This window comes from Coregonus clupeaformis, chromosome 8 (genome assembly GCF_020615455.1).
Source record: "Coregonus clupeaformis isolate EN_2021a chromosome 8, ASM2061545v1, whole genome shotgun sequence".
In the NCBI taxonomy this organism is placed as follows: domain Eukaryota; kingdom Metazoa; phylum Chordata; class Actinopteri; order Salmoniformes; family Salmonidae; genus Coregonus; species Coregonus clupeaformis.
In genome coordinates, this window is record NC_059199.1 from 12395693 (window position 1) to 12423552 (window position 27860).

The 27860-nt window shown below is 43.3% G+C and overlaps 2 protein-coding genes across 3 annotated transcripts in view; one reads left to right on the top strand and one right to left on the bottom strand.

Moving 5' to 3' along the window:
- Positions 1-704: 704 nt before the first annotated feature.
- LOC121572696 (cystatin-B) lies at positions 705-2002 on the bottom strand. Its single transcript, XM_041884718.2, has 3 exons — positions 1820-2002; positions 1590-1691; positions 705-1110 (listed from the first exon to the last, which is right to left on the bottom strand). The coding sequence occupies exons 1-3, from the start codon at positions 1895-1897 to the stop codon at positions 979-981; spliced, it is 312 nt and encodes a 103-aa protein (XP_041740652.1). The 5' UTR covers positions 1898-2002; the 3' UTR covers positions 705-978.
- A 4235-nt stretch (positions 2003-6237) lies between these two features.
- The window catches only part of LOC121571119 (RAS guanyl-releasing protein 2), a 63947-nt gene continuing 42324 nt past the window's right edge, over positions 6238-27860 (top strand). The window contains exon 1 of one of the 2 annotated variants that reach the window (XM_041882422.2): positions 6238-6711. The gene's annotated coding sequence lies outside the window, so the exon portion shown is untranslated. The remainder of the gene's footprint in view (positions 6712-27860) is intronic. The other variant, XM_041882420.2, reaches the window with a different exon arrangement.

Consider the following 27860-nt stretch of genomic DNA (forward strand, 5'->3'; position numbering starts at 1 on the left):
CAATAGACAGCTACTGGTCTGGTACTAATGCCGCGTTCAAGACAACTGGGAACTTGGAAATCTCAAGGCAACTGGGGGGAAAAACTAGCTCAGACTGGGAAAAATAGTTTTGAACGGTCATCCAAGTTGGAATTCCAAGTCGGAAATTCAGGCATCATCCTAGAGCTCCGACTTCTCCGACCTGAAGATCACTAACGTCACGATTTAACCTAGTTTTTTTCCCCAGTTCCCAGTTTTCTTGAAAGCACCAAAAACATCAGAGTCAGAGCCCAGATCTAACCCTTCTCCCAGAAGTGTGTACTGTAGATAGATCCCTTCTAACCCTTCTCCCTGAAGTGTGTACTGTAGATAGATCCCTTCTAACCCTTCTCCCTGAAGTATGTAGGACCAGGGAACTACAGCTACCTCTCCTCTGGTACTGACCCTAACCCTAACCCTAACTACAGCTACCTCTCCTCTGGTACTGACCCTAACCCTAACTACAGCTACCTCTCCTCTGGTACTGACCCTAATCAAGAGGTTACACTCCAGTAAACAGGCTGGAGTTACCTGTCATCTGAGGGCGATGGGTTGATCTAGGTTTTAAATTGTGTTCAAAGGCCATCGATAATGGACAAGGACTTCATCTTTGTACCAATTTATTATGATTTATTAACCATGTGGAAAAATAGTATATTGTCTTTAATTGAGCAGGCAAATACACATTCATGTTTGGAGCTCATTTATTATTTCAATTTCCCTTCCCTTTATACATAATTTTTTTTTCCTATCAGCTACATATGATAAAATCCTTATTAAGAAACACACTGAAAACCGATAATGAAAACGCTACCAGGGCTGTAGAATGACCACAGATCTATTATGTGTAGGGAAAGGAGGCTGTGGTGGATTGGGTAGGGTAGGCACTGGGGTTCAGCTCGGACTGCGGCTGGGTCACAGGGGTCATCAGAAGTACTTGATTGGGTCAAAGGTCAGGGTTCATTCGAAGTACTCGATGGGGTCGCTGTGGGCTTTGGACTCCTGCAGCCTGGTCAGCTCCAGTTTGCTTCCGTAGTGTGGGAGCATTCTATACACGCGCAGGTGGACATAGTCTTCACCACCAACATGAACCTGTAAGACACAGAGAGAGGAGGTCAGAGTGAGGCAGTTGGACACAGTGGAAAGAACAGACAACAGGTCAGGGGTTATGGTTAGAGGTCTCTCTAACAACTGACAAGTTACATCCATCCATGTTTCATGGAACATGTGAAATGGAATCCTGTATCAATGCACTGAAATGCAGTCAGTGTCCACTGGACTGTTGGTTTACAGTGTAACAACATAGGCTACTGAAAGTGTAGTAGCAAATAAACTCTATAAACAGTCCTCTTTAGTTACACATTACAGTGCCCTTATTACTGTGTAATTAAAGTGTAACAAGTATTATAATTACCTATTACTACACTATTTACCCTGTACTAGGGTTACTTAGGGCTAAGGGTAAGGAAGAATGAGTAAATACAATACTTGTTACACTATAATTACATACCACAGTAATAAGGGGACAGTAATGTGAAGTGTTATGTAGGAAGAAATATTCAAGCTGATACCTTGATGAAGAAGTTGGTCCCTGCCACCAACTGAGTCTTGTAAGTCTTCGCTGTGAAAACGTCAAAATTCCTCCCCGTTTTCTGCTCTGCATGCGGCTTCATCTGTGGGTAACAACATGGTTATCTTTTAGTAGCTAGCTACAATTTTAATAGGCTACATTTGGTGGCGAATGGCGATAATCAAGTTCATTACTCCACTTACACAGACACGGTCCCCTTTCCTCTCTCACCTCATCACAAATATTTTGCACCTCTTCAGTGGCATCCTTTGGCCCAGTGGTTCCTCCACACAGTGGCATCTTTACCATCAGACTGACCAACCGACCGAACGAGCACCGTCACTGAAACTATTGCAATTAAATACCAAAGACGACATTCGCCCACTTTAACACCACAGATAGAACAAGGAGGCAGATATTTAACCGGATGTAACAAATCTGAAGCATCCGGTTGGAATTTCCACTCCCCACCAAATAGGGAGAGGCTACACGGACCACTGAGGTATACTAAGAACATGCCGACACGCCTGGTGCCCAAATGGATAATGGAGAGAGATGCTATGCTACTGGCCTCATGTCATGAATATGTATAGCCATTTCGATACAATTCCGATATTAAATTGTTTTTTCTCAAAGTTGCCGGGATGTTACGTCTCCTACTTAAATCAGTACACTCTTAACAACTTAAGCATTATGAAACGTTTATTCGATCAAATAAACCTCACGTAGCGAATAATCCATACATTTGTTGTTGTTGACCAAATTTGACACTCATTGACCTCCATATAAAAACTCATTGCTTGATGGGCGAAACAAACGCCAAGCAGATGCTTCATATTTATACATCCGGTGAAATATCTGTCTCATTGTTCTATCTGTGCGGGTTGCAACCCAGTCTACCATTAACTATGTACTATGTGTACAAATAAGCACAATGTTTTTATGTACTAATAGCACAAACTCATGGTGCATCAAACTCAATAACAAGAGACCTCTGATGAAACGCCCCTTCTGAATGCCTTTAAACTCGATGCGCCCTGAGTTTGTGCTATTAGTATAAATACTGTTTATTTGGATGCAGCTAGAGGTAAATTATCGGACAAGAAATTACAAATAATCTAGTATTTCGGCCGGCATAATTCTAAACTCTTATTTTATTTCAACCAGATACGTATATTGGTTCATTTTATAGACAGGAAGTGGTATTTTTTCGCTCTGGCCAACAGTATTTTGAATGCTAACGGTAGCAACCCCAGTGAAAATTGGGCCTTTTTATCTAGCTGCTTGCCGTTATTAGTTATATAAAAGGACAATCAAAAATATCAATCGTGTAAGCACATGGAAATACTTTTTAGCGAATTATTGGGCTTTTTATTTCATGACTTAAAAGTGTCTGGCTGTGAGTGACGACTGTGAAACTCCATTTCCCATGATTCTGTAGTACCGGAACTGACGTTTAATTATTTGTACAGGAACTGACCTATGTTCGTTCTTATTATACCTGTGGTTGTGTTGAAGACGGCACCCGAATTAAAATAAACAATTACTCTGCATATAATACATAATAAACAGAAAGAATGTAGCTGTAAGTGATATTTCTCCACATGTCCCCAGTATATTTTTAGGGCAATTTAATTGGGGGTACATACCACAATGTTGTTGTGTTGTAATTTTAATCACAGACAGATTCCCATTCTATGTTTGATTTTAATAAATCCTTTAGAATCAGAAGGAGCGAGCTGCAAAGAGACAGTCACCTGCTCCTGTCCAATGGATAGAGAGGGACAACAGAGGTAACATAATTGTGGTCTTCTGTAGCTCAATTGGTAGAGCATGGCGCTTGTAATGCCAGGGTAGTGGGTTCGATCCCCGGGACCACCCATACGTAAAAATGTATGCGCACATGACTGTAAGTCACTTTGGCTAAAAGTGTCTGCTAAATGGCATATTACTATAATTCACCAAGGATCAGGACAAAAAAGGTCTAAGAAGGCCTCAAGACATGGTAAGTGTTATCTACCTTTTTTGTTTGTACGCATATAAAGTGTAACTATTTTTTCTAAATAGATAATATATGCCAGTCCTGGCTGTCTCATGTTCATTGTATATTATTGTCATCAAAAGTCACAGCGGAGGACATGGACCTTACCGGAACAGGTGACCATATTGCAGCTAATGGCGAAGGTGAGTATCGCCCTAAATAGAGCTTTACTCTGGGGCTTCTGACCCTAAAACAGGGTTTCTCCACCGCCCCCCCCCAGAAGTTTCAAATTTTTGTTTTAACCCTAAACTGCCACACCTGATTTAATTAGTCAAAGGCTTGATAATTAGTTGACTAATTGAACCATGTGTGCCAGTTAAGGGTTAAAACAAAAATTTGAAACGTTTGGAGGGGCCTAGGAGAGTTTTGGGAAACCCTGCCCTAAAGGAACTTCAAGGGAGATGCCAAGAACGAGATCTCCCTTGGGGGATTTCTTTACTGACTTATCAAGGCTAGGATCGTTACACTTCTCCCTCGGTTCGGAAAACACAACCTGTGCTTCTCTATCACAAATCCCTCACGCCTTAACAGGACATGCTTTTGACCATCATACACTATCCTACTTCTGCTCATCAGAGTAGCAAATGGTAGGAGGGGGTATTGACCTGAGGTAGGCTTCAAGCCAGGTTTCTTGACCCTAAGGGTCAACAACCCCAAGAAAGTAAGGGCCTCATCAAGGCTAGCGTTGTTCCTACTTGTCAGGCAGCATGACTACCTTGTTAGGAAATGTCTAATTAGTACTAAATACAGTTGCAATAATGACCAATTTTAGCTGGCTCACTGGCTTTAATTTCATTGTGGGATTAAAAACAAAGTAGTGCTATAAAACGTTCAAATCCTCAGACTGATTGACTGCAACCTAAGCCTCTGTCTTGCAGGCATGAACTCTTAGGGTGCATGTATTGAAAATAGATTCAAGATGTTATATTACTCCCAAAATAAGAGGAACCACAGCTAATGTACATTAAAACCACATAGTTATGCACATGTAGTTTAATGGGGGGTATACAGAAGATAGCCCTATTTGGTTAAAGACCAAGTCCATATTATGTCAAGAACAGCTCAAATAAGCAAAGAGAAACGACAGTCCATCATTACTTTAAGACATGAAGGTCAGTCAATACGGAACATTTCAAGAATGTAAAATTTTTTCAAGTGCAGTCGCAAAAAACAACTGGCTCTCATGAGGACCGCCACAGGAATGGAAGAACCAGAGTTACCTCTGCAGCAGAGCATAAGTTCATTAGAGTTACCCGCTTCAGAAATTGCAGCCCAAATAAATGCTTCACAGAGTTCAAGTAACAGTCACATCTCAACACCAACTGTTCAGAGGAGACTGTGTGAATCAGGCCTTCATGGTCAAATTGCTGCAAAGAAACCACTACTAAAGGACACCAATAATAAGAAGAGACCTGCTTGGGGCAAGAAACACGAGCAATGGACATTAGACCGGTGGAAATGTGTCCTTTGGTCTGGAGTCCAAATTTGAGATTTTTGGTTCAAACCGCTGTGTCTTTGCGAGACGTGGTGTGGGTGAACGGATGATCTCCGCATGTGTAGTTCCCACTGTAAAGCATGGAGGAGGAGGTGTTATGGTGTGGGGGTGCTTTGCTGGTGACACTGTCTGTGATTTATTTAGAATTCAAGGCACACTTAACCAGCATGGCTACCACAGCATTCTGCAGCAATACACCATCCCATCTGGTTTGCTCTTAGTGGGACTATCATTGGTTTTTCAATAGGACAATGACCCAACACACCTCCAGGCTGTGTAAGGGCTATTTTACCAAGAAGGAGAGTGATGGAATGCTGCATCAGATGACCTGGCCTCCACAATCCCCCGACCTCAACCCAACTGAGTTGGTTTGGGATGAGTCGGACGGCAGAGTGAAGGAAAAGCAGCCAACAAGTGCTCAGCATATGTGGGACCTCTTTCAAGACTGTTGGAAAAGCATTACTGGTGAAGCTGGTTGAGAGAATGCCAAGAGTGTGCAAAGTTGTCATCAAGGCAAAGGGTGGCTATTTGAAGAATCTCAAATATAAAATCTTTTTTGATTTGTTTAACACTTTGTTGGTTACTACATGATTCCATATGTGTTATTTCATAGTTTTGATATCTTCACTATTATTCTACAATGTAAAAAATTGTAGAAATAAAGAAAAACCCTTGAATGAGTAAGTGTGTCCACACTTTTCACTGGTACTGTATATATATTTTTAGCTGAACAGGTGGGGCTCAACTTACTCCTTAGACTGCCACTTTTAGACTTCTTTTAGCACTTTTGAATGAATTTTACACTTTACTGAAGCTTCTTACCAGTCAGCACCACGCTAAAAGCGAGCTATTCACTTGGCGCAAGTGGCAGTCTGAGGAGAAAGTTTCACACATCGCCATGTGATACACATTGTGATGCAAAATTTCGGGAACTTTCAATAAATTCGCTGGTTTTCAAGAAATCCTGGTTGAAGCATTCACGATGTCCTTCTCATTCCCTCCTGATTCCGGGAAATGTCCGTCCGGGATTTCGGGAAAACCATGATTTTCAGTCATGCACATATCCAGTTTTTTTTTTATTGCCGGTGGGTGCTATGATGAGGCATCGCCAATAGACGGGTCTGTGAGACAGTGGATTGAGCTAAACCACTGCATTGTGAAGCACATAGCACAGCACAAATGTGTTAGTACGGCTCTAGCGATCAACAGAATTGAGGGTAGCCTAAACCGCAACAGGCATCTATTTTAACTTGGCGCTAAGTGCAGGTGGTAGTTCGTTGCACGGGCTGAAATGTGCATTTGAGACCTGTAGCATCAACTCCAACGGATCTCCTATCTGACTTCATTTTTCGCATAAGTTACTGCGTCTTTTTCCAAGGACTTGCAAGTGCATGCATGGGCTTTATCGTTTGGTTTAGGGGCTACCAAAAAGGCTATACCCGAACAGTTAGATCATCAGAACAGCCAGCCTACATGGTCTGGTAATTTGTTTATGGAAGGTATCCTGGCGCACAGGCTGACATTATTGTAGTTTCAGCCCATAACTGGGCAGACATTTCGTGTGATGGGACTCTCCAAACTCTGAAGGTAAGACATCTATCTCTAGTCTACAGCAGAGTGCAGGATTATACACCTGTGATGTAATGCGTGGTCCGCGTTATTTATTTGATAAACCTTTACACATTACTGATTTCTCGTGGTTTGGACGGCTCTTGGCTTCATTCAACTCACTTTTCTCTTTATACCTCATAATGCGAGCTTGTGGATGGTTATTTGAAAAGAGGCAAGCTGTGATGCAAGTTATATTTAAATAGTGTGTTCTTTTCCAATGGTTCTTCAAATGATCCCCAAGTTGCGCAATGATTGAATATGATTTACGCGCAATCACGCAAGAGCAGGTTAATAATGTGAACTCATTCAGTGGGTATGTGCTGTGCTGCATACATCTTAACCACACACATTGCCCCATGTAATCAAAATATGAGTGAGCAGCAGGCAGTGGCGCGTTATTACATTCTAAAGCTAACCGCACCTTTGTGGTTTTCACAGTTGCCGAGTACCAGGGTGAGAGTATTCTCACGCCTATTGAGTGAAAGAGGCTATATTTGTGTATGAGACAGACAGGGTTATCATGTTAAGATTGCCATAGATAATGTTACCACAGCTGTTTAGTCTGGGCTGGCTATTCTACCCTCTTTGTAATTCGGGAGATACAATAGCAGCTATAGACATCATTAGATCATTGTTCAAAACCGAGAAACTCCGTGTATGGCTATTCATCTATTCTGAACAAAAATATGAACGCAACATGCAACAATTTCATATTTTAGGTACAGTTCATATAAGGAAATCAGTCAATTGAAATTAATTAATTAGGCCCTAGTCTATGGATTTCACACACTGGGCAGGGGCTCATCCATGGATGGGCCTGGGAGGGCATAGGCCCACCCACTTGGGAGCCAGGCCAACCCACTGGGGAGCCAGGCCCAGCCAATCAGAATGAGTTTTTCCCCCACAAAAGGGCTTCATTACAGACAGAAATAGGCTTCAGCACCCATCTCCCCCATTTTTACGATCCCGCAGGTGAAGAAGCCGGATGTGGTGGTCCTGGGCTGGCATGGTTACCTGTGGTCTGTGGTTGTGAGGCCGGTTGGACGTACTGCCAAATTCTCTAAAACAGTGTTGGAGGCGGCTTATGGTAGATAAATTAACATTAAATTATTTGGCAACAGCTCTGGTAGACATTCCTGCAGTCAGCATGACAATTGCACACTCCCTCAAAACTTGAGACATCTGTGCCATTGTGTTGTGTGACAAAACTGCACAGTTTACAGTGGCCTTTTAGTGTCCCCAACACGAGGTGCACCTGTGTAATGATTATGCTTTTTAATCAGCTTCTTGATATGCCACACCTGTCAGGTGGATGGATATCTTGACAAAGGATAAAATGCTCACTAACAGGGACGTAAAGAAATTTGTGCACAACATTTGAGAGAAATAACCTTTTTGTGCGTATGGAACATTTCTGGGATATTTTATTTCCGCTCATGAAACCTGGGACCAGCACTTTTCATGTTGCGTTTATATTTTGATCAGTGTATGATTGAATAGTGAGGAGAAATGAGGCATTGTTATGACCTGGTAATATACACTGCTCAAAAAAATAAAGGGAACACTTAAACAACACATCCTAGATCTGAATGAATGAAATAATCTTATTAAATACTTTTTTCTTTACATAGTTGAATGTGCTGACAACAAAATCACACAAAAATTATCAATGGAAATCAAATGTATCAACCCATGGAGGTCTGGATTTGGAGTCACCCTCAAAATTAAAGTGGAAAACCACACTACAGGCTGATCCAACTTTGATGTAATGTCCTTAAAACAAGTCAAAATGAGGCTCAGTAGTGTGTGTGGCCTCCACGTGCCTGTATGACCTCCCTACAACGCCTGGGCATGCTCCTGATGAGGTGGCGGATGGTCTCCTGAGGGATCTCCTCCAGACCTGGACTAAAGCATCCACCAACTCCTGGACAAACCGGTCATGCTGGAGAATGTTGCAGGCAGCAGAACGTTCTCCACGGCGTCTCCAGACTCTGTCACAAACCTGCTTTCATCTGTGAAGAGCACAGGGCGCCAGTGGCGAATTTGCCAATCTTGGTGTTCTCTGGCAAATGCCAAACGTCCTGCACGGTGTTGGGCTGTAAGCACAACCCCCACCTGTGGACGTCGGGCCCTCATACCACCCTCATGGAGTCTGTTTCTGACCGTTTGAGCAGACACATGCACATTTGTGGCCTGCTGGAGGTCATTTTGCAGTGCTCTGGCAGTGCTCCTCCTGCTCCTCCTTGCACAAAGGCGGAGGTAGCGGTCCTGCTGCTAGGTTGTTGCCCTCCTACGGCCTCCTCCACGTCTCCTGATGTACTGGCCTGACTCCTGGTAGCGCCTCCATGCTCTGGACACTACGCTGACAGACACAGCAAACCTTCTTGCCACAGCTCGCATTGATGTGCCACCCTGGATGAGCTGCACTACCTGAGCCACTTGTGTGGGTTGTAGACTCCGTCTCATGCTACCACTAGAGTGAAAGCACCGCCAGCATTCAAAAGTGACCAAAACATCAGCCAGGAAGCATAGGAACTGAGAAGTGGTCTGTGGTCACCACCTGCAGAACCACTTCTTTATTGTGGGTGTCTTGCTAATTGCCTATAATTTCCAGCTGTTGTCTATTCCATTTGCACAACAGCATGTGAAATGTATTGTCAATCAGTGTTGCTTCCTAAGTGGACAGTTTGATTTCACAGAAGTGTGATTGACTTGGAGTTACATTGTGTTGTTTAAGTGTTCCCTTAATTTTTTTGAGCAGTATATCTTGCTACACTAATATCATTCATAGTCATACATCATATTCAAGTGCAATGATAGTTACTCAGCACACGTGCAATAACTATTAGGTCTAATGTTATTCATCAGCGCTTTGGATTGCTGCTACCCACCACTGATTATAACATATGAATCCCTATACACAGTGATATGAATCAGCTATGAGCGTTGGGTTACGTTCCAGTCTGTGCACCAGGTCAAATCGATCCGCCGGCTTCATTACAGTGGGTTTTGACCAGAGCGGCGCCCCCTCTTGACAACGCTTCGCTCCGCCGCACTTGAAATATGCATAAAGTAGAGCAGAGTCCAACCTTTTCTACCGCTCCGCTAGCTGGGTTCTCGCCACTCACCTTCCCACAATCCCCTGCACATTTCTCTGCGTGCCCTTGTTGAAAATGAATTAATTGTTGGTGAAAACCCTACATTACTTTGTGTGTGGGAGCGCAGACAGGGGTGTGGGCGGCCCGACTCCACCAGCTGCCCACGGAGCAGCGGGGATTAGGACAGGGCCTGGTGTTCTGGATGTTTTTTTGGTCTGCAGCCTCACTGATTTGACCACAGTTGCTGTCCCTCCCCGCTAGGATGTTTTCTGTCAGACTTAAAGCTGCAATATGTAACTTTTTGGATGACCTGACCAAATCCACATAGAAATGTAAGTTATAAATATGTCATTCTAATTGAAAGCAAGTCTAAGAAGCGGTAGATCTGTTCTATGTGCGCTATTTCTATGCTTCCTGTTCTAAAGTTTTGTGTTTGCGTCTTTTACTTTCAGTTTTGTACACCAGCTTCAAACAGCTGAAACAACAATATTTTTGGTTATGGAAAATATATTTCACAGCTGTTTAGATGGTACAATGATTCTCTACACTATACTAGCTTGTTTTGTCACATTAACTGAAATTCAGCGAACTATAAGAATTTTAACAACCAGGAAACGGCGGAGCGATTTCTGCATAGTGCATCTTTAAGGCTTTGACTTGTAAGTCTGTCTGGAGGTTTTCAATAAAGCTTCTGACATGGCTCAATAGAGCAACACAGTGGGATGATGGGAATGAGGGGGAGATATACACTACATCGGCAAATATATGTGGACACCTGCTCGTCGAACATCTCATTCCAAAATCATGGACATTAATATGGAATGGTCCCCCCTTTGCTGCTATAACAACCTCCACTCTTCTGGGAAGGCTTTCCACTAGATGTTGGAACATTGCTGCGTGACTTGCTTCCATTCAGCCACAAGAGCATTAGTGAGGTCGGGCACTGATGTTGGGTGATTAGGCCTGGCTCGCAGTTGGCATTCCAATTCATCCCAAAGGTGTTTGATGGGGTTGAGGTCAGGACTCTGTGCAGGCCAGTCAAGTTCTTCCACACCGATCTCGACTAACCATTTCTGTATGGACCAAACTTTACAGTTGGCACTATGCATTCGGGCAGGTAGCGTTCTCCTGGCATCCGCAAAACCCAGATTCGGAGATTGCATGGTTGTGTGCTCGATTTTATACACCTGTCAGCAACGTGTGTGGCTGATATAGCCGAATCCACTAATTTGAAGGGGTGTCCACATACTTTTGACCATGTAGTGTAATGTACAGGTCTTCTAAAGTCAAACCTCATCAGCTTGTTTTGGTGAGATTCTGTTCAAGTTGCATGATGAGCTGAGCTGAGTGTGTATGTTGTTGATTTAACAGCTGTAAATATTGGGGAACGTGCTGCTTACTGTGCTCTTTTTGCGAATCAGTTACTGTAAAATATGTTTTTATCCATCTACAGTCCTTATGCATGCTCCCTTTAGCCACCACACATAGTAAAGCAGTACTTTCAATACACAATCCCTTTTGCAAAATCAATCAGACAATTAGTCAAAATCAAAACAACCAATTGCTTATGGAGTTGATTGATCCATGTGCCATTCACTTTATATTAGGCCTTCCTATGTTCCTTCAAAGGCCCACTGATAGAAGTGTTTGTGTAAACGACTGGGTTTGAACCTGGGTTCTCCGGCATGCTGCCAGATTGTTAGCCCTCTGAGCTAAAGCCAGAGCATTAGCTCAAGAGTTAACGCAAGTCTTCAGATCTCAGGCAAGGTTACTCATTGTGGGAGTATGATTCACCACCAATTGGCTCATTCATCCCCCCTCCGCTCCCCTGTAACTATTCCCCAGGTCGTTGCTGTAAATGTGAATGTATTCTCAGTCAACTTACCTGGTAAAAGAAAGAAAGAAAGAAAAGCACCTCCGTTACATTTGGAGTGATATAACATACAGCAGGTCATTTGTTTGGTGATCCACACCTCAGCAGCATGAACAAAAGGAATTCAGCTACGGTGGGTGTGATGCGCAGTTAGAAAATAGATCTGTCCCCATACATACAGTAGAAACCCCAACGCCTCCAACACCCCCCTCCTCTCTCCTCTTTCTGCAGGCATATTGCCTCTCCCAAAGCCTTTTGTATACATGCTTTACTTTTCACTCGTCTCTAGAGATATCTAGAGCAGCCAGCGACCTCTCTGACTTGCGTCAACGCCGCCATGCCCCAGTGCCTTGCTAGGCAAACTGAGCTTAATTGGATTCTTTGTAAACGGCTAATTAATGCCGAAGGACTAAGATCTGGTTAGAGGATGGATAGAGAGGTGGGGAGGGAGAGAGAGAAGGAAAGTGGGGTGTGTGTGTGGTAGATGTGGAGAAGGAAAGAGAGAGTGAGAAAGAGGGGAGAAAGAGAGGGATTTAGGAGTGGGAGAGAGTGAGAAAGACCGGCATGGAGGGAGGATGAACGGAGGCTGATCAGGAGGAAAACGGAGGAAGCAAAATCAATCCCAGGAAAGCGAAATAAACCAACAAAGAAAGTAATTACAGGGAAGCAGCTAACCAGAGGCATGCAGTCGCATCACTGGTGTACGCTTCACTGCTTCCTCTCCTCCTCTCACGCCTTCTCTCTTTTTCTTTCTCTCCCTTCCTCTATCTCCTACTTTCTCTACCTCCATATTTCTCTCTCTCGCCTTCACTCCCCCACAAGTTCCTGAGAGGAGCCAGAGAGGACCTGTGCAATTTCATCCTGTCAGTGCTCCTGAGAGAGAGAGAGAGAGAGAGAGAGAGAGGTCATGTTTAAAGGTCATGCTGTCCATAATTAAAGCAGCCAGGCGATACATAGTCAATGAGGTGGATGGTAGAACAAATAAAAGACAATGGGTGACCACACAGGAGTATCCGCCCTGTTGAGTAGTAGAAGCAGAGGATTGATGCTTATTCTGACCACAGTGCACTGCCTAGATCCAGTATCTGCAACAGGTGTGAAAGTATACGCTTCACTTTACCATACTCCTGCAATAGAATGTGTTCGTACATTTCATTATTCCTGTTGTAACCTCAGTTTATGTCTGTGTCCACAGATACCCTTCTATTGCTCAGTGTTTATCTAATAGCTAGATACAAATGTAGAGTTCTCAGAGTTATGTTGTGTTATCCTCATTCCTATCATGCCCCAAGTCCCCGTCTTGCACACGGCCATAGCAGAGACAGAAAAGTAAGCGAGACGCCCTACTCGCAGGTTTGGACTGGTTCAATAAAAGTCAGTAAACTAAGTAGACCAGACCCAGCTGCTATTGTATTGGTGTCTATGGGAGACCCACCCCGTTAAGTAGACCGGAACGGACAATTATTTTCATTGGTGAACAACCTGAATGAACTATATTCATTTATCCACCATCTTTGGCCCTAGTACTAATGCAGGAAGTGGGGGTTTTCCCCTCGGTGTTAGGGCTGTGTCATAGAGATAGATTGAGGACTCTAGATGGATATCACATGGACATTGATGAACATGGACATTAATGAGTCCTCTATCTATCTCTATGGGCTGTGTTGTTCAGGAGGGAAAGCAAACAGAAACTAGTCAGTTGCACTCTATACATAATTAATTGGCTGCGTGGTTGATATGAAACCGTTAATTCTTACTGTGACTCTAGAGAAAATACAGTATGTTTTACATTTTAGTTGTTTTAGCAGACGCTCTTATCCAGAGCGACTTACAGTTAGTGAGTGCATACATTTCCATACTAGAATGTGTAGTTGGATTTTAAACAAGACATTGCCCCTTGTGACTATAGAAAAGGGAAGTATGAATGAGAATGTCAGTGGAACTCACTCATAGCAGACCTGGGTTCAAATAGTAATTGTCTTCTTACAAATAACTTTAGCTGCGCATGATTGAGCTTGCCCGGGCGCAAATGTAACCAACTGAGTAGTCCCAAATGTGCAAACCCCTCTCACCTGGACTGGCACCCCAGGCAGGCTCAATCAAAACAAACGTATTTGAAAGCAAATGAATATTAATTCATCCCAGGTCTGTACTGGCGTTTTGAGTGAGGATGTTTTGAGGATGTCCTCCTGGGCTAGTCAAAGCTTATCTCAGTCTATAATGGGTGTATCATGCTGGCTATGGCGGACCTGGCGGTGTCCTCCTCTGCCCTGTGGTAAAAAGAGAGGCCCACATTTGCATCGTGGGGAGTTTAATGATAGCTGGCAGAGAGACGGTTAGCCTGTTGGCCTCAGGGACCACGACAACAACAGGAAGCGAATTCTGAAACTCAAATCAGCGCTGCGGGGAGATGGAGAGAGACGGAAGAGAGGAACGATGATGGGGGAGAGAGAGAGAAATGAGAGAAAAACAAAAGTGTCTTGGCATAGTGCCTTGTGGGTAGTTGGCGTGTCATTTCTCAGTTGATCTGTCACTCTCGTTCAGCATAGAAAGAGGAATATATGTGTGGGTGTGAGGAGATAACACTATGTGAGAGGATGTGTTAACTGTAATGTGTCTTTACTTGGTGATTTGAATGAGGAATATGAAGAGGAAATATCAATATCAACTGAACTCATTGTTCATATAATCCTTAAACAACTCATTCAAAGCACACACACACGTTTGTTTTACTATCCTTGTGGGGACCAAACAATTGATTCCCATTCAAAATCCTTCTTCCCCTAACCCCTAACCTTAACCCTACCCCTAACCTTAAGCCTAACCCTAACCCCTAACCCTAAGTGTAACCCAACCCTAAAATAGCCTTTTTCCTTGTGGGGACCGGTGAAATGTCCCCACTTGTCCGAATTTTCCTTGTTTTACTATCTTTGTGAGGACTTCTGGTCCCCGCAAGGATAGTGAAAAAACACACACACCCACAGACTTCCGGCATTTGTTATGTTACTTATGTAGCTAGTTGTCACATCTGGTAGAGGACAGAAGTTGAACAGGAAGCATCTGTACAAAGAAATAAAAACATTCAGGCTTTCATACCACAATGCCTGTCATAATAAACATGATTATATAGAAGACCTGGGTTCAAATACTATTTGAACCCAGGTCTGGATTGTCATTGTGGATGCAACGTTTTCTGCAGCTGTGCGCAATCTACAATAATGCTGACTGGCTCGAGTAATTATGCACTGTACAGTACATTTCACAATCAACAGTTGTTTCTCAGAAACATAGTTGCTCTGAACAAACATCCTCTTTTTATTTATGTATTCATAAGTATGACGGAGTATGTGTTGCTTTCCCCCACACATACTTTAGGGAATGTTGTCACTCGTTTTTGGAAGCGATCTCTGTTGTCTTCTACTCCCTTTTCCCATCATCTCTCCATCTCCCAATCTATTTTCCCTCTCTTTCTTTCCGACACACTTTCCCCTTTCCCTCCATTTCTCCTTCCATCCCTTGCTCCCTGTCTCACTACCCTCCCTCTTCATCTTTCTTTCTTTCTTTCTTTCTTTCTTTCTTTCTTTCTTTCTTTCTTTCTTTCTTTCTTTCTTTCTTTCTTTCTTTCTTTCTTTCTTTCTTTCTTTCTTTCTTTCTTTCTTTCTTTCTTTCTTTCTTTCTTTCTTTCTTTCTTTCTTTCTTTCTTTCTTTCCTCATCACTAATCTCTGTTAGCAGCAGTAACCTAACCTCCCTCTCTACCATGCCTGTCCCTGAGATACCACAGCCCCGGGCAGGATGTGTGGCCCTTCCTGGTCCTCCTAGTCTACACTCAAAATAGAAACTATCGGTCAAAAGGCGCCTATATAGAGGTCTATATCTGTCATGCAACAACAACAGCTCCTCCCCTGCACCACTTCCTGGACTTGAACCGTAGTGGGTGCTGGGTAGAGGGGGGTGATAGATTTCTCCCAACGCCAACCACTGATACAGGGTCAGATACCTTTTCATCCTCCGAAATGGATTAGGGTTGAGGCAGCCTGTTGCAATTCAGGACAATGTGTACATTTCTTATGAGACCTATTCAGATTGGGGAAAGGGTCACCTGGCGGGGTGTGGGGTGGGCGGAGCGGAGCGGGGTCTGGTACATATAGAATACTCATTAGTCTGAATTAAGGAATGCATCCTTCCTCAGGTTCCTTTACAGCAGAGTCCCATGGCTATTACCACTGATGACATTAATCATGAGCCTTTTCCCGGAATGCTGGAGAGAATCTATTCTAGACCAATCAATGGCAGTATGTGTGGGAGGCATGGCATATCACATCAGCCTTGGGGATTTACTGCTGCCATTTACATTGGCTCATTATGGGATTTTCAATACCATGATGGATGTCATTGATGTGGCAGGGAAGGTGTGTGTGCTAGGGCAGGTGTGTCTGTGTGAGTGTGTGTACGCATTAATCAGTGTGTCCGCATCCGTGTGTGTGTGTGTGTGTATGTGCTAGTATGTATCTCTACGTGTGAGTCCCCTTTATGTGGTGGTGTATCCTGAGGAAAAGCCAGTCTAGCAGGTCTGTCAATGAGAAGCATTGATGATGAGAAGCATTGATGAGGCCAGTCAGACCTGCAGCTAGCAGCAGTCACTGCAGTAAACAAACGGCATCATTCACCACTCTGCACCAACCGCGATGTTCCCACCGTCACCCCTGTTAGTATGCATGCATCACAATCACAGACAGTTCGCCAGGCCATTCCACGGTGATGGGGAAAAAAGCACTCAAACACTGCGGCCAATTCTCCCGGCGTGTTAGTGCCTTCTCGCTGTAGCATTTGCAAAGCGTAAAAATCACTGTGTGATACATTGATATTGTTTTGATTATTTAATTTCAGACTCAGATTTATGTATTGTTTTTTGTTGTCTACGGGTTAATGTTGCCTGGAGACATACAATGACATGAATCGAAGAGGGGCTTAGAGCATATAAGGGTGCGTGTGTGTGTGTATGTGTGCGTGTGTGTGTGTGACTGGTACACAACGGCAGCTCTTAGCCCATCGGTGAGGGAATATACAGTAGTAGAAGTAATGGTCGGACAGTCAGAATAGACACTGTGGATCAGCGGCCCTTAACCCCCACCCCCCTCAATACCCCCACACCCCTTAAGCTGCCCTATCAATAGTCCTAGACCATCGTCACCGGGCGGAGGGTGAGCTTCACCCGAAACAATCCATCCACCCAGAGCTAGAGCTGTTGAATCAACATTGCGATAGAAACCAAAACCTCCGAACGGAGAGTGAAATAAAGGGATGGAGAGGGGACTTGTTCTTTGGTTCTAGTAAAGGAGGAACTGTCACCTGGGTGATAAGTGTGTGGCTTCTTTAGGACGGGTTAATTTCAGCCTTTGGTGATAAGGGAGAATGGACCCATCGTTTCTATTGTGTGGCTGAAGGACCGTTGAAACAGTGAGGTCAGAATTCAGAGAGCTATTCAGAGGAGGGCAGGTCCTAGTCTCTATGGAGAGAGGCTGGTTGGTGGAGAAGTCGGTGGCGTCATTGCAGTCGCGTAGGTTATCAGATCCCGCAATGCCTGGAGAAATCAGAGGAACACATACCTGTACGTGACGATGATATTAGTGAAGATGATACCAATCTAGCAGGTGCAGCGTGACTGAAAAAAAGACAACCGGCAACGTCACCCTCCTCACAAGATCAGACTGCACTTGAAAGATGGTGCCAACAGGGAAGAACAGAGAAGTGACTTGTGATACCACACATTTGGAGACAACAGTTTCTGCTCTATAAATTTTTCATAAATATAGTCCACTCTGGTACACTTCAGGGGTTTTCTCTAGCTTCCTCAATTCAGCACACAAAGTTCATTTTCAACTAAAAACTCAGACAAGAGAAAGTTTGTGGCTGGATGCAGTATTGTTAGCTGTAGAACAGATTAAGCCAACAACACGTTACCGTATTTAATGACAGGGTTGAAGCCTTGATGATGTCTTCAGGTTACAAGTCCATGTATTTATATAACCATAACAGACCAGAAGTATTTGTCTTATTGGCGTGACTATAGTATGCATTGGTTGAAGCCCAATGTTAAATTCAAATCTAATAACCAGCAGCATCCCACGCTGCATCCCACTGCTGGCTTGCCTCTGAAGCTAAGCAGCGTTGGTCCTTGTCGGTCTCTGGATGGGAGCCCAGATGCTGCTGGAAGTGATGTTGGAGGGCCAGTAGGGGGCAGTCTTCTCCGGTCTAAGTACTGAACAAAAATATAAACGCAATATGCAACAATTTCAAAGATTTTACTGAGTTACATGTTCATAGGAAATCAGTGAATTTAAATTAATTAATTAGGCCCTAATCTATTGATTATACGTGTCTGGGAATACAGATATTCATCTGTTGGTCACAGATGTGTTAAAAAAAAGGCACGACAATGGCACGTCAATGGGACTTAGGATCTCATCACAGTATCTCTGTGCATTCAAATTGTGTTCGTTGTCTGTAGCTTATGCCTGCCCATACCATAACACCACCGCCACCATGGGGCACTCTGTTCACAACATCAACATCAGCAAACTGCTCGTCCACACGACGCCATTCAAAACTTGTGACATTATGTTGTGTGACAAAACTGCACATTTTAGAGTGGCCTTTTATTGTCCCCAGCACAAGGTGCACCTGTGTAATGATTATGCTGTTTAATCAGCTTCTTGATATGCCACACCTAACAGGTGGATGGATTCTCTTGCCGAAGGAGAAATGCTCACTAACAGGGATGTAAACAAATTTGTTCACAAAATTTGAGAGAAATAAGCTTTTTTGTGTGCATGGAACATTTCTGAGATATTTTATTTCAGCTCATGAAACATGGTACCAACACTTTACATGTTGTGTTTTATATTTTTGTTCAGTGTAGATCTCAGGCATTGAAGGGGACATTGCCTTGTGTAGGGTGCCGTCTTTCGGATGGGACGTTAAACGGGTGTCCTGACTCTCTGTGGTCATAAAAAAATCCCATGGCACTTATCGTAAGAGTAGGGGTGGTAACCTTGGTGTCATGGGATTGAATAAGAAAGCCTGCATAACCCTGTAGCTCTTCAAGAGCAATTAGGCCTTCCATCAGTAAACTTTAAAGTAGATTTTCATGTAAATAGTTAGAGTACATGTTGATTATTTTGTGTATTGTTCCAGGAGCTTTCTCGGTTGTCTTGTTAAAAGATATCAGGGATTTATCTATATGAGTGACTGTGTCGAACACAACACCTCCTGTTATGTTGGGAACCTAATGACCAAAACAGATCCTATGAAATATATTTGTTTTTCAATGACATGTATTGTTAAAATAAAGGTTTAAGGAAATACAGGCAGGCACCACATTACTACAAGACAAAACAGTTCATTCAATCAAGCCTTGAAAAGGTAGTGGAATGGGGTAATGTCTTAGTGTGGGCTGGGAAGAATGCAATACATTACCTTGTATGCGGAACAAATCACATTATTGTGGGAGCACCTCCTCTAAAGCTGTGTTCACATTGGCAGTTTGAAGTGACTCAAATCCTATTTATTTGCATATCTGATTCAAATCTGTTCTTTTTCCTGCAGTCTGAACAGCCAAAAAGCACACCTTCGTAGGTGGTTTGAAGTCAGATACAAATCTGATTCCTGGCCATGTGACTTGTTTCTGAACGGTCAAATCTGATTTATTTGCCCTCAAGTGGCATATTTTGTTGCTTGCTAGCTACTCTGTTGACTGTTTGACAAGAACATGTGGTAGCTAACTAGCTTGTTAATCGTTTACAAACAAATGAGTGAATGTGCTAGAAAGCTAAACAGCTACCTAGCTAGCTAGTTGACTGCTGTGGCTAGCCAAAAGGACTCGTTTTGAAAGTTGGATCATTTTATCCTTTTGAGGGATTAAAAGTGTTCTTACCCTGTGATTTTGAACATTCAAAGCAACTGGGAAACGTCCATGGCAGGCATTGGTGTCAGCTTAGCTTGCTACATAACTTCTGAGTGATAGGAAGCACAAGCACCACCACTAATCAGCCTACACCACTGCACACACACATGTTGTTTCTATGACAATTAGCATATCATAGTCAGCAAATGCCGTCAGAACACACACACATCCGATTTGGTCACTTGTAACTTGCTGCTTGGACAGTCAGTAGTCCAAAACAAATTTTAAGAACAAAACTGATTTGAGCGTTAAGGCCTGCAGTGTGAACAAGGCTTTAGAGTATGAATTAGGCTGTTTTTAGAAGGTTTGAATCCTAAGCAACCTGCATACACATTGTTTGAAGTAGAATAGACCAACATAGCTACTGTAGTAGGTCAAAGCTGTGTGCTGGAAAACCTTGGTAGCGCATGGGTGAAGTACACATTGTGGTGCTCATGTGAATGTCCTTTTTTGGCTTCAGACCAATGCATACTTCTCACTTAAAATGTAATTTTTTGTTTTTAATAGAGGTACTGGACTAACTGTGTGGCAGCAGCACCTCTGTCTTCCTGCTTTTACTGACTGATGGTAAAGGGCTTTGAGGTCTCTCTCTCACTCTCTTTCTCTCTCTCGCTCTCCTGCTCTGAGCCCCTGTGGTATGTTTGTGTCTCAGACTGCTCGTGAAGCCTGTAATTGAGTGTGTCCGCTCTGCAGCAGAATCAGCCAAGGGAAGAAGGCTTCTTTCTTTTGTGACACACACTTCGGCTGCAATGCCAACATCCATTCCCTATGTAAACCAGCCACCAAAGATCACCGTTCTGGCTGGTGCAGGCTAGAGTCCTAACACACACACAGGCACGCAAGCATGCATGTGCACATGACACACACACACCAACCCTCCATCTCTACCCCCTATGCAGTGGAGACCTAATGCACATACCCACAATATCTAAAAGCAATCAAACCTCAGAGCTAATATGAATTCCTGGGAACCGTAGCCAGAACATACAGATGTAGGATCTAAATCTGATCACCCTGTTGCAGGAGAGCTTTCCTGCAATGCAGGAAATGTAAAACTTGTAGTCTATTTGTGGTTTAAAAAGGCTTCTAAATATTGTAATTTTCCCTTACAAAAAATGTATCAACCCCTACAAAAATGTCAAACAATTATAATCCACATAATAATTAACCTTTCCTGTTGCTGCAGGATTATTTTCCTGCTGTAGCAAACTGGCTCAAATTAAGATCATACATATCAATGCACTAACCACAGCTCTCTACTGTGCTCAATAACAGTTCAGTTTGGCCTATTTTATCTCCTGACTGGTGACAAAAGTATTTCACTACCCCATAAATATGGCAACAGTGTAACGAGTGTACACCTCATGGAATGGTCTCTCTCTCTCTGGCTGGGCATCTAGTTGTGTGTGTCTCTGTGTGTGCCTGCATGTGTGTATGGGTGGGCATGAGGATGTGTTGCCACCCCGCTGAGCAGTACCTCACTAAAATAGCATACTAAGAAAAACCAGGATAACAGTTTCTTTTGAATGTGGAACCACAGAGTGAGATGATTGACACGCCTTGTATTATTTCCCCTGTGTGCAAGTTAATGACTGCAATGCTATTTCAGGAAGATGTGGTTTTCCGGGTGAAAGGGGGCTATTGCAAGACTGACAGTCTTATCAGTCTTGGTTGTCTGTGGGTTTCTATCAGTCACATCCCATACGGTAAAAAAATACATTTCAAATACATGTAGATTTATTGCATCTTTGCTCAAATGCATGTAATGCCTTAAAATGTATTCCATATATATATATAAAAAAAGTATAAATGTAACCTTTAATTAACTAGGCAAGTCAGTTAAGGACACATTCTTATTTACAATGACGGCCTACCAAAAGGCAAAAGGCCTCCTGCGGAGACGGGGCTGGGATTAAAAATATAGGACAAAACACACATCATGAAAAGAGAGACACCACAACACTACATAAAGAGAGACCTAAGACGACAACATAGCATGGCAGCAACACATGACAACACAGCATGGTAGCAAAACCACATGACCACAACATGGTAGCAGCACAAAATATGGTACAAACATTATTGGGCACAGACAACAGCACAAAGGGCAAGAAGGTAGAGACAACAATACATCACACGAAGCAGCTCGTTCCAGTCGCTAGCTGCAGCAAACTGAAAAGAGGAGCGACCCAGGGATGTGTGTGCTTTGAGGACCTTTAACAGAATGTGACTGGCAGAACGGGTGTTGTATGTGGAGGATGAGGGCTGCAGTAGGTATCTCAGATAGGGGGGAGTGAGGCCTAAGAGGGTTTTATAAATAAGCATCAACCAGTGGGTCTTGCGACGGGTATACAGAGATGACCAGTTTACAGAGGAGTATAGAGTGCAGTGATGTGTCCTATAAGGAGCATTGGTGGCAAATCTGATGGCCGAATGGTAAAGAACATCTCCGTAATCTAGCATGGGTAGGATGGTCATCTGAATCAGGGTTCGTTTGGCAGCTGGGGTGAAAGAGGAGCGATTACGATAGAGGAAACCAAGTCTAGAGTTAACCTTAGCCTGCAGCTTTGATATGTGCTGAGAGAAGGACAGTGTACCGTCTAGCCAAAGACTCCCAAATACTTGTATGAGTTTACTACCTCAAGCTCTAAACTCAGAGGTAGTAATCACACCAGTGGGGAGATGGGCATTCTTCTTACCAAACCACATTACCTTTATTTAGCAGGTGTTCAGAACAAGGTTAAGGGCAGAGAAAGCTGGTTGGACACTAAGAAAGCTTTGTTGTAGAGCGTTTAACACAAAATCCGGGGAGGGGCCAGCTGAGTATAAGACTGTATCATCTGCATATACAGTCGTGGTCAAACGTTTTGAGAATGACACAAATACAAAATTTCACAAAGTCTGCTGCCTCAGTTTTGATGATGTCAATTTGCATATACTCCAGAATGTCATTAAGAGTGATCAGATGGATTGCAATTAATTGCAAAGTCCCTCTTTGCCATGAAAATGAACTTAATCCCAAAAAACCTTTCCACTGCATTTCAGCCCTGCCACAAAAGGACCAGCTGCCATCATGTCAGTGATTCTCTCGTTAACACAGGTGAGAGTTGACGAGGACATGGCTGGAGATCACTCTGTCATGCTGATTGGGTTAGAATAACAGACTGGAAGCTTTAAAAGGAGGGTGGTGCTTGAAATCATTGTTCTTCCTCTGTTAACCATGGTTACCTGCAAGGAAACACGTGCCGTCATCATTGCTTTGCACAAAAAGGGCTTCACAGGCAAGGATATTGCTGCTAGTAAGATTGCACCTAAATCAACCATTTATCGGATCATCAAGAACTTCAAGGAGAGAGGTTCAATTGTTGTGAAGAAGGCGTCAGGGCGCCCAAGAAAGTCCAGCAAGCGCCAGGACCGTCTCCTAAAGTTGATTCAGCTACGGGATCGAGGCACCACCAGTGCAGAGCTTGCTCAGGAATGGCAGCAGGCAGGTGTGAGTGCATCTGCACGCACAGTGAGGCAAATACTTTTGGAGGATGGCCTGGTGTCAAGAAGGGCAGCAAAGAAGCCACTTCTCTCCAGGAAAAACATCAGGGACAGACTGATATTCTGCAAAAGGTACAGGGATTGGACTGCTGAGGACTGGGGTAATGTCATTTTCTCTGATGAATCCCCTTTCCGATTGTTTGGGGCATACGGAAAACACCTTGTTCGGAGAAGACAAGGTGAGCGCTACCATCAGTCATGTGTCATGCCAACAGTAACGCATCCTGAGACCATTCATGTGTGGGGTTGCTTCTCAGCCAAGGGAGTGGGCTCACTCACAATTTTGCCTAAGAACACAGCCATGAATAACGAATGGTACCAACACATCCTCCGAGAGCAACTTCTCCCAACCATCCAAGAACAGTTTGGTGACGACCAATGCCTTTTCCAACATGATGGAGCACCTTGCCATAAGGCAAAAGTGATAACTAAGTTGGCTCGGGGATAAAACATCGACATTTTGGGTCCATGGCCAGGAAACTCCCCAGACCTTAATCCCATTGAGAACTTGTGGTCGATCCTCAAGAGGCGGGTGGACAAACAAAAACCCACAAATTCTGACAAACTCCAAGCATTATGCAAGAATGGGCTGCCATCAGTCAGGATGTGGCCCAGAAGTTAATTTACAGTATTCCAGGGCGGATTGCAGAGGTCTTGAAAAAGAAGGGTCAACACTGCAAATATTGACTCATTGCATAAACTTAATGTAATGTCAATAAAAGCCTTTGACACTTATAGAATGCTTGTAATTATACTTCAGTATACCATAGTAACATCTGACAAAAATATCTAATTACACTGAAGCAGCAAACTTTGTGAAGACCAATACTTGTGTCATTCTCAAAACAGTGGCTTTCGGAAGTATTCACCCCCCTTGGCATTTTTCCTATTTTGTTGCCTTACAACCTGGAATTAAAATGGATTTTTGGGGGATTTGTATCATTTGATTTACACAACATGCCTACCACTTTGAAGATGCAAAATATTTTCTCTTGTGAAACAAACAAGAAATAAGACAAAAAAACTGAAAACTTGAGCGTGCATAACTATTCACCCCCCCAAAGTCAATACTTTGTAGAGCTACCTTTTGCAGCAATTACAGCTGCAAGTCTCTTGGGGTATGACTCTATAAGCTTGGCACATCTAGCCACTGGGATTTTTGCCCATTCTTCAAAGCAAAACTGCTCCAGCTCCTTCAAGTTGGATGGGTTCCGCTGGTTTACAGCAATCTTTAAGTCATACCACATATTCTCAATTGGATTGAGGTCTGGGCTTTGACTAGGCCATTCCAAGACATTTAAATGTTTCCCCTTAAACCACTTGAGTCTTTATTTTTATTTATGTATTTTTCCAAATATATATATATATATATATATATATATATATATATATACACACACACACACACAGTGGGGAAAAAAGGATTTAGTCAGCCACCAATTGTGCAAGTTCTCCCACTTAAAAAGATGAGAGAGGCCTGTAATTTTCATCATAGGTACACGTCAACTATGACAGACAAATTTAGATTTTTTTTCTCCAGAAAATCACATTGTAGGATTTTTTATGAATTTATTTGCAAATTATGGTGGAAAATAAGTATTTGATTACCTACAAACAAGCAAGAGTTCTGGCTCTCACAGACCTGTAACTTCTTCTTTAAGAGGCTCCTCTGTCCTCCACTCGTTACCTGTATTAATGGCACCTGTTTGAACTTGTTATCAGTATAAAAGACACCTGTCCACAACCTCAAACAGTCACACTCCAAACTCCACTATGGCCAAGACCAAAGAGCTGTCAAAGGACACCAGAAACAAAATTGTAGACCTGCACCAGGCTGGGAAGACTGAATCTGCAATAGGTAAGCAGCTTGGTTTGAAGAAATCAACTGTGGGAGCAATTATTAGGAAATGGAAGACATACAAGACCACTGATAATCTCCCTCGATCTGGGGCTCCACGCAAGATCTCACCCCGTGGGGTCAAAATGATCACAAGAACGGTGAGCAAAAATCCCAGAACCACACGGGGGGGACCTAGTGAATGACCTGCAGAGAGCTGGGACCAAAGTAACAAAGCCTACCATCAGTAACACACTACGCCGCCAGGGACTCAAATCCTGCAGTGCCAGACGTGTCCCCCTGCTTAAGCCAGTACATGTCCAGGCCCGTCTGAAGTTTGCTAGAGTGCATTTGGATGATCCAGAAGAGGATTGGGAGAATGTCATATGGTCAGATGAAACCAAAATATAACTTTTTGGTAAAAACTCAACTCGTCGTGTTTGGAGGACAAAGAATGCTGAGTTGCATCCAAAGAACACCATACCTACTGTGAAGCATGGGGGTGGAAACATCATGCTTTGGGGCTGTTTTTCTGCAAAGGGACCAGGACGACTGATCCGTGTAAAGGAAAGAATGAATGTGGCCATGTATCGTGAGATTTTGAGTGAAAACCTCCTTCCATCAGCAAGGGCATTGAAGATGAAACGTGGCTGGGTCTTTCAGCATGACAATGATCCCAAACACACCGCCCGGGCAACGAAGGAGTGGCTTCGTGAAGAAGCATTTCAAGGTCCTGGAGTGGCCTAGCCAGTCTCCAGATCTCAACCCCATAGAAAATCTTTGGAGGGAGTTGAAAGACTGTGTTGCCCAGTGACAGCCCCAAAACATCACTGCTCTAGAGGAGATCTGCATGGAGGAATGGGCCAAAATACCAGCAACAGTGTGTGAAAACCTTGTGAAGACTTACAGAAAACGTTTGACCTGTGTCATTGCCAACAAAGGGTATATAACAAAGTATTGAGAAACTTCTGTTATTGGCCAAATACTTATTTTCCACCATAATTTGCAAATAAATTCATGAAAAATCCTACAATGTGATTTTCTGGATTTTTTCTCCTCATTTTGTCTGTCATAGTTGATGTGTACCTATGATGAAAATTACAGGCCTCTCTCATCTTTTTAAGTGGGAGAACTTGCACAATTGGTGGCTGACTAAATACTTTTTTTCCCCAATGTATGTATGTATGTATGTATGTATGTGTGTGTGTGTGTATATATATATATATATATATATATATATACACAGTGAGGGAGAAAAGTATTTGATCCCCTGCTGATTTTGTACGTTTGCCCACTGACAAATACATGATCAGTCTATAATTTTAATGGTAGGTTTATTTGAACAGTGAGAGACAGAATAACAACAAAAAAATCCAGAAAAATGCATGTCAAAAATGTTATAAATTCATTTGCATTTTAATGAGGGAAATAAGTATTTGACCCCCTCTCAATCAGAAAGATTTCTGGCTCCCAGGTGTATTTTATACAGGTAACGAGCTGAGATTAGATGCACACTCTTAAAGGGAGTGCTCCTAATCTCTGCTTGTTACCTGTATAAAAGACACCTGTCCACAGAAGCAATCAATCAATCAGATTCCAAACTCTCCACCATGGCCAAGACCAAATACCTCTCCAAGGATGTCAGGGACAAGATTGTAGACCTACACTAGGCTGGAATGGGCTACAAGACCATCGCCAAGCAGCTTGGTGAGAAGGAGACAACATTTTGGGCGATTCTTCGCAAATGGAAGAAACACAAAAGACCTGTCAATCTCCCTCGGCCTGGGGCTCCATGCAAGATCTCACCTCGTGGAGTTGCAATGATCATGAGAACGGTGAGGAATCAGCCCAGAACTACACAGGAGGATCTTGTCAATGATCTCAAGGCAGCTGGGACCATAGTCACCAAGAAAACATAGTCATAACACACTATGCCGTGAAGGACTGAAATCCTGCAGCGCCCGCAAGGTCCCCCTGCTCAAGAAAGCACATATACAGGGCAGTCTGAAGTTTGCCAATGAACATCTGAATGATTCAGAGGAGAACTGGGTGAAAGTGTTGTGGTCAGATGAGACCAAAATCGAGCTCTTTGGCATCAACTCAACTCGCCGTGTTTGGAGGAGGAGGAATGCTGCCTATGACCCTAAGAACACCATCCCCACCGTCAAACATGGAGGTGGAAACATTATGCTTTGGGGGAGTTTTTCTGCTAAGGGGACAGGACAACTTCACCGCATCAAAGGGACGATGGATGGGGCCATGTACCGTCAAATCTTGGGTGAGAACCTCCTTCCCTCAGCCATGGCATTGAAAATGGGTCATGGATGGGTATTCCAGCATGACAATGAACCAAAACACACGGCCAAGGCAATAAAGGAGTGGCTCAAGAAGAAGCACATTAAGGTCCTGGAGTGGCCTAGCCAGTCTCCAGACCTCAATCCCGTAGAAAATCTGTGGAGGGAGCTGAAGGTTCGAGTTGCCAAACGTCAGCCTCGAAACCTTAATGACTTGGAGAAGATCTGCAAAGAGAAGTGGAAAAAAATCCCTCCTGAGATGTGTGCAAACCTGGTGGCCAACTACAAGAAACGTCTGACCTCTGTGATTGCCAACAAGGGTTTTGCCACCAAGTACTAAGTTATGTTTTGCAGAGGGGTCAAATACTTATTTCCCTCATTAAAATGCAAATCAATTTATAACATTTTTGACATGCGTTTTTCTGGATTTTTTTGTTGTTATTCTGTCTCACACTGTTCAACTAGACCTACCATTAAAATTATAGACTGATCATGTCTTTGTCAGTGGGCAAA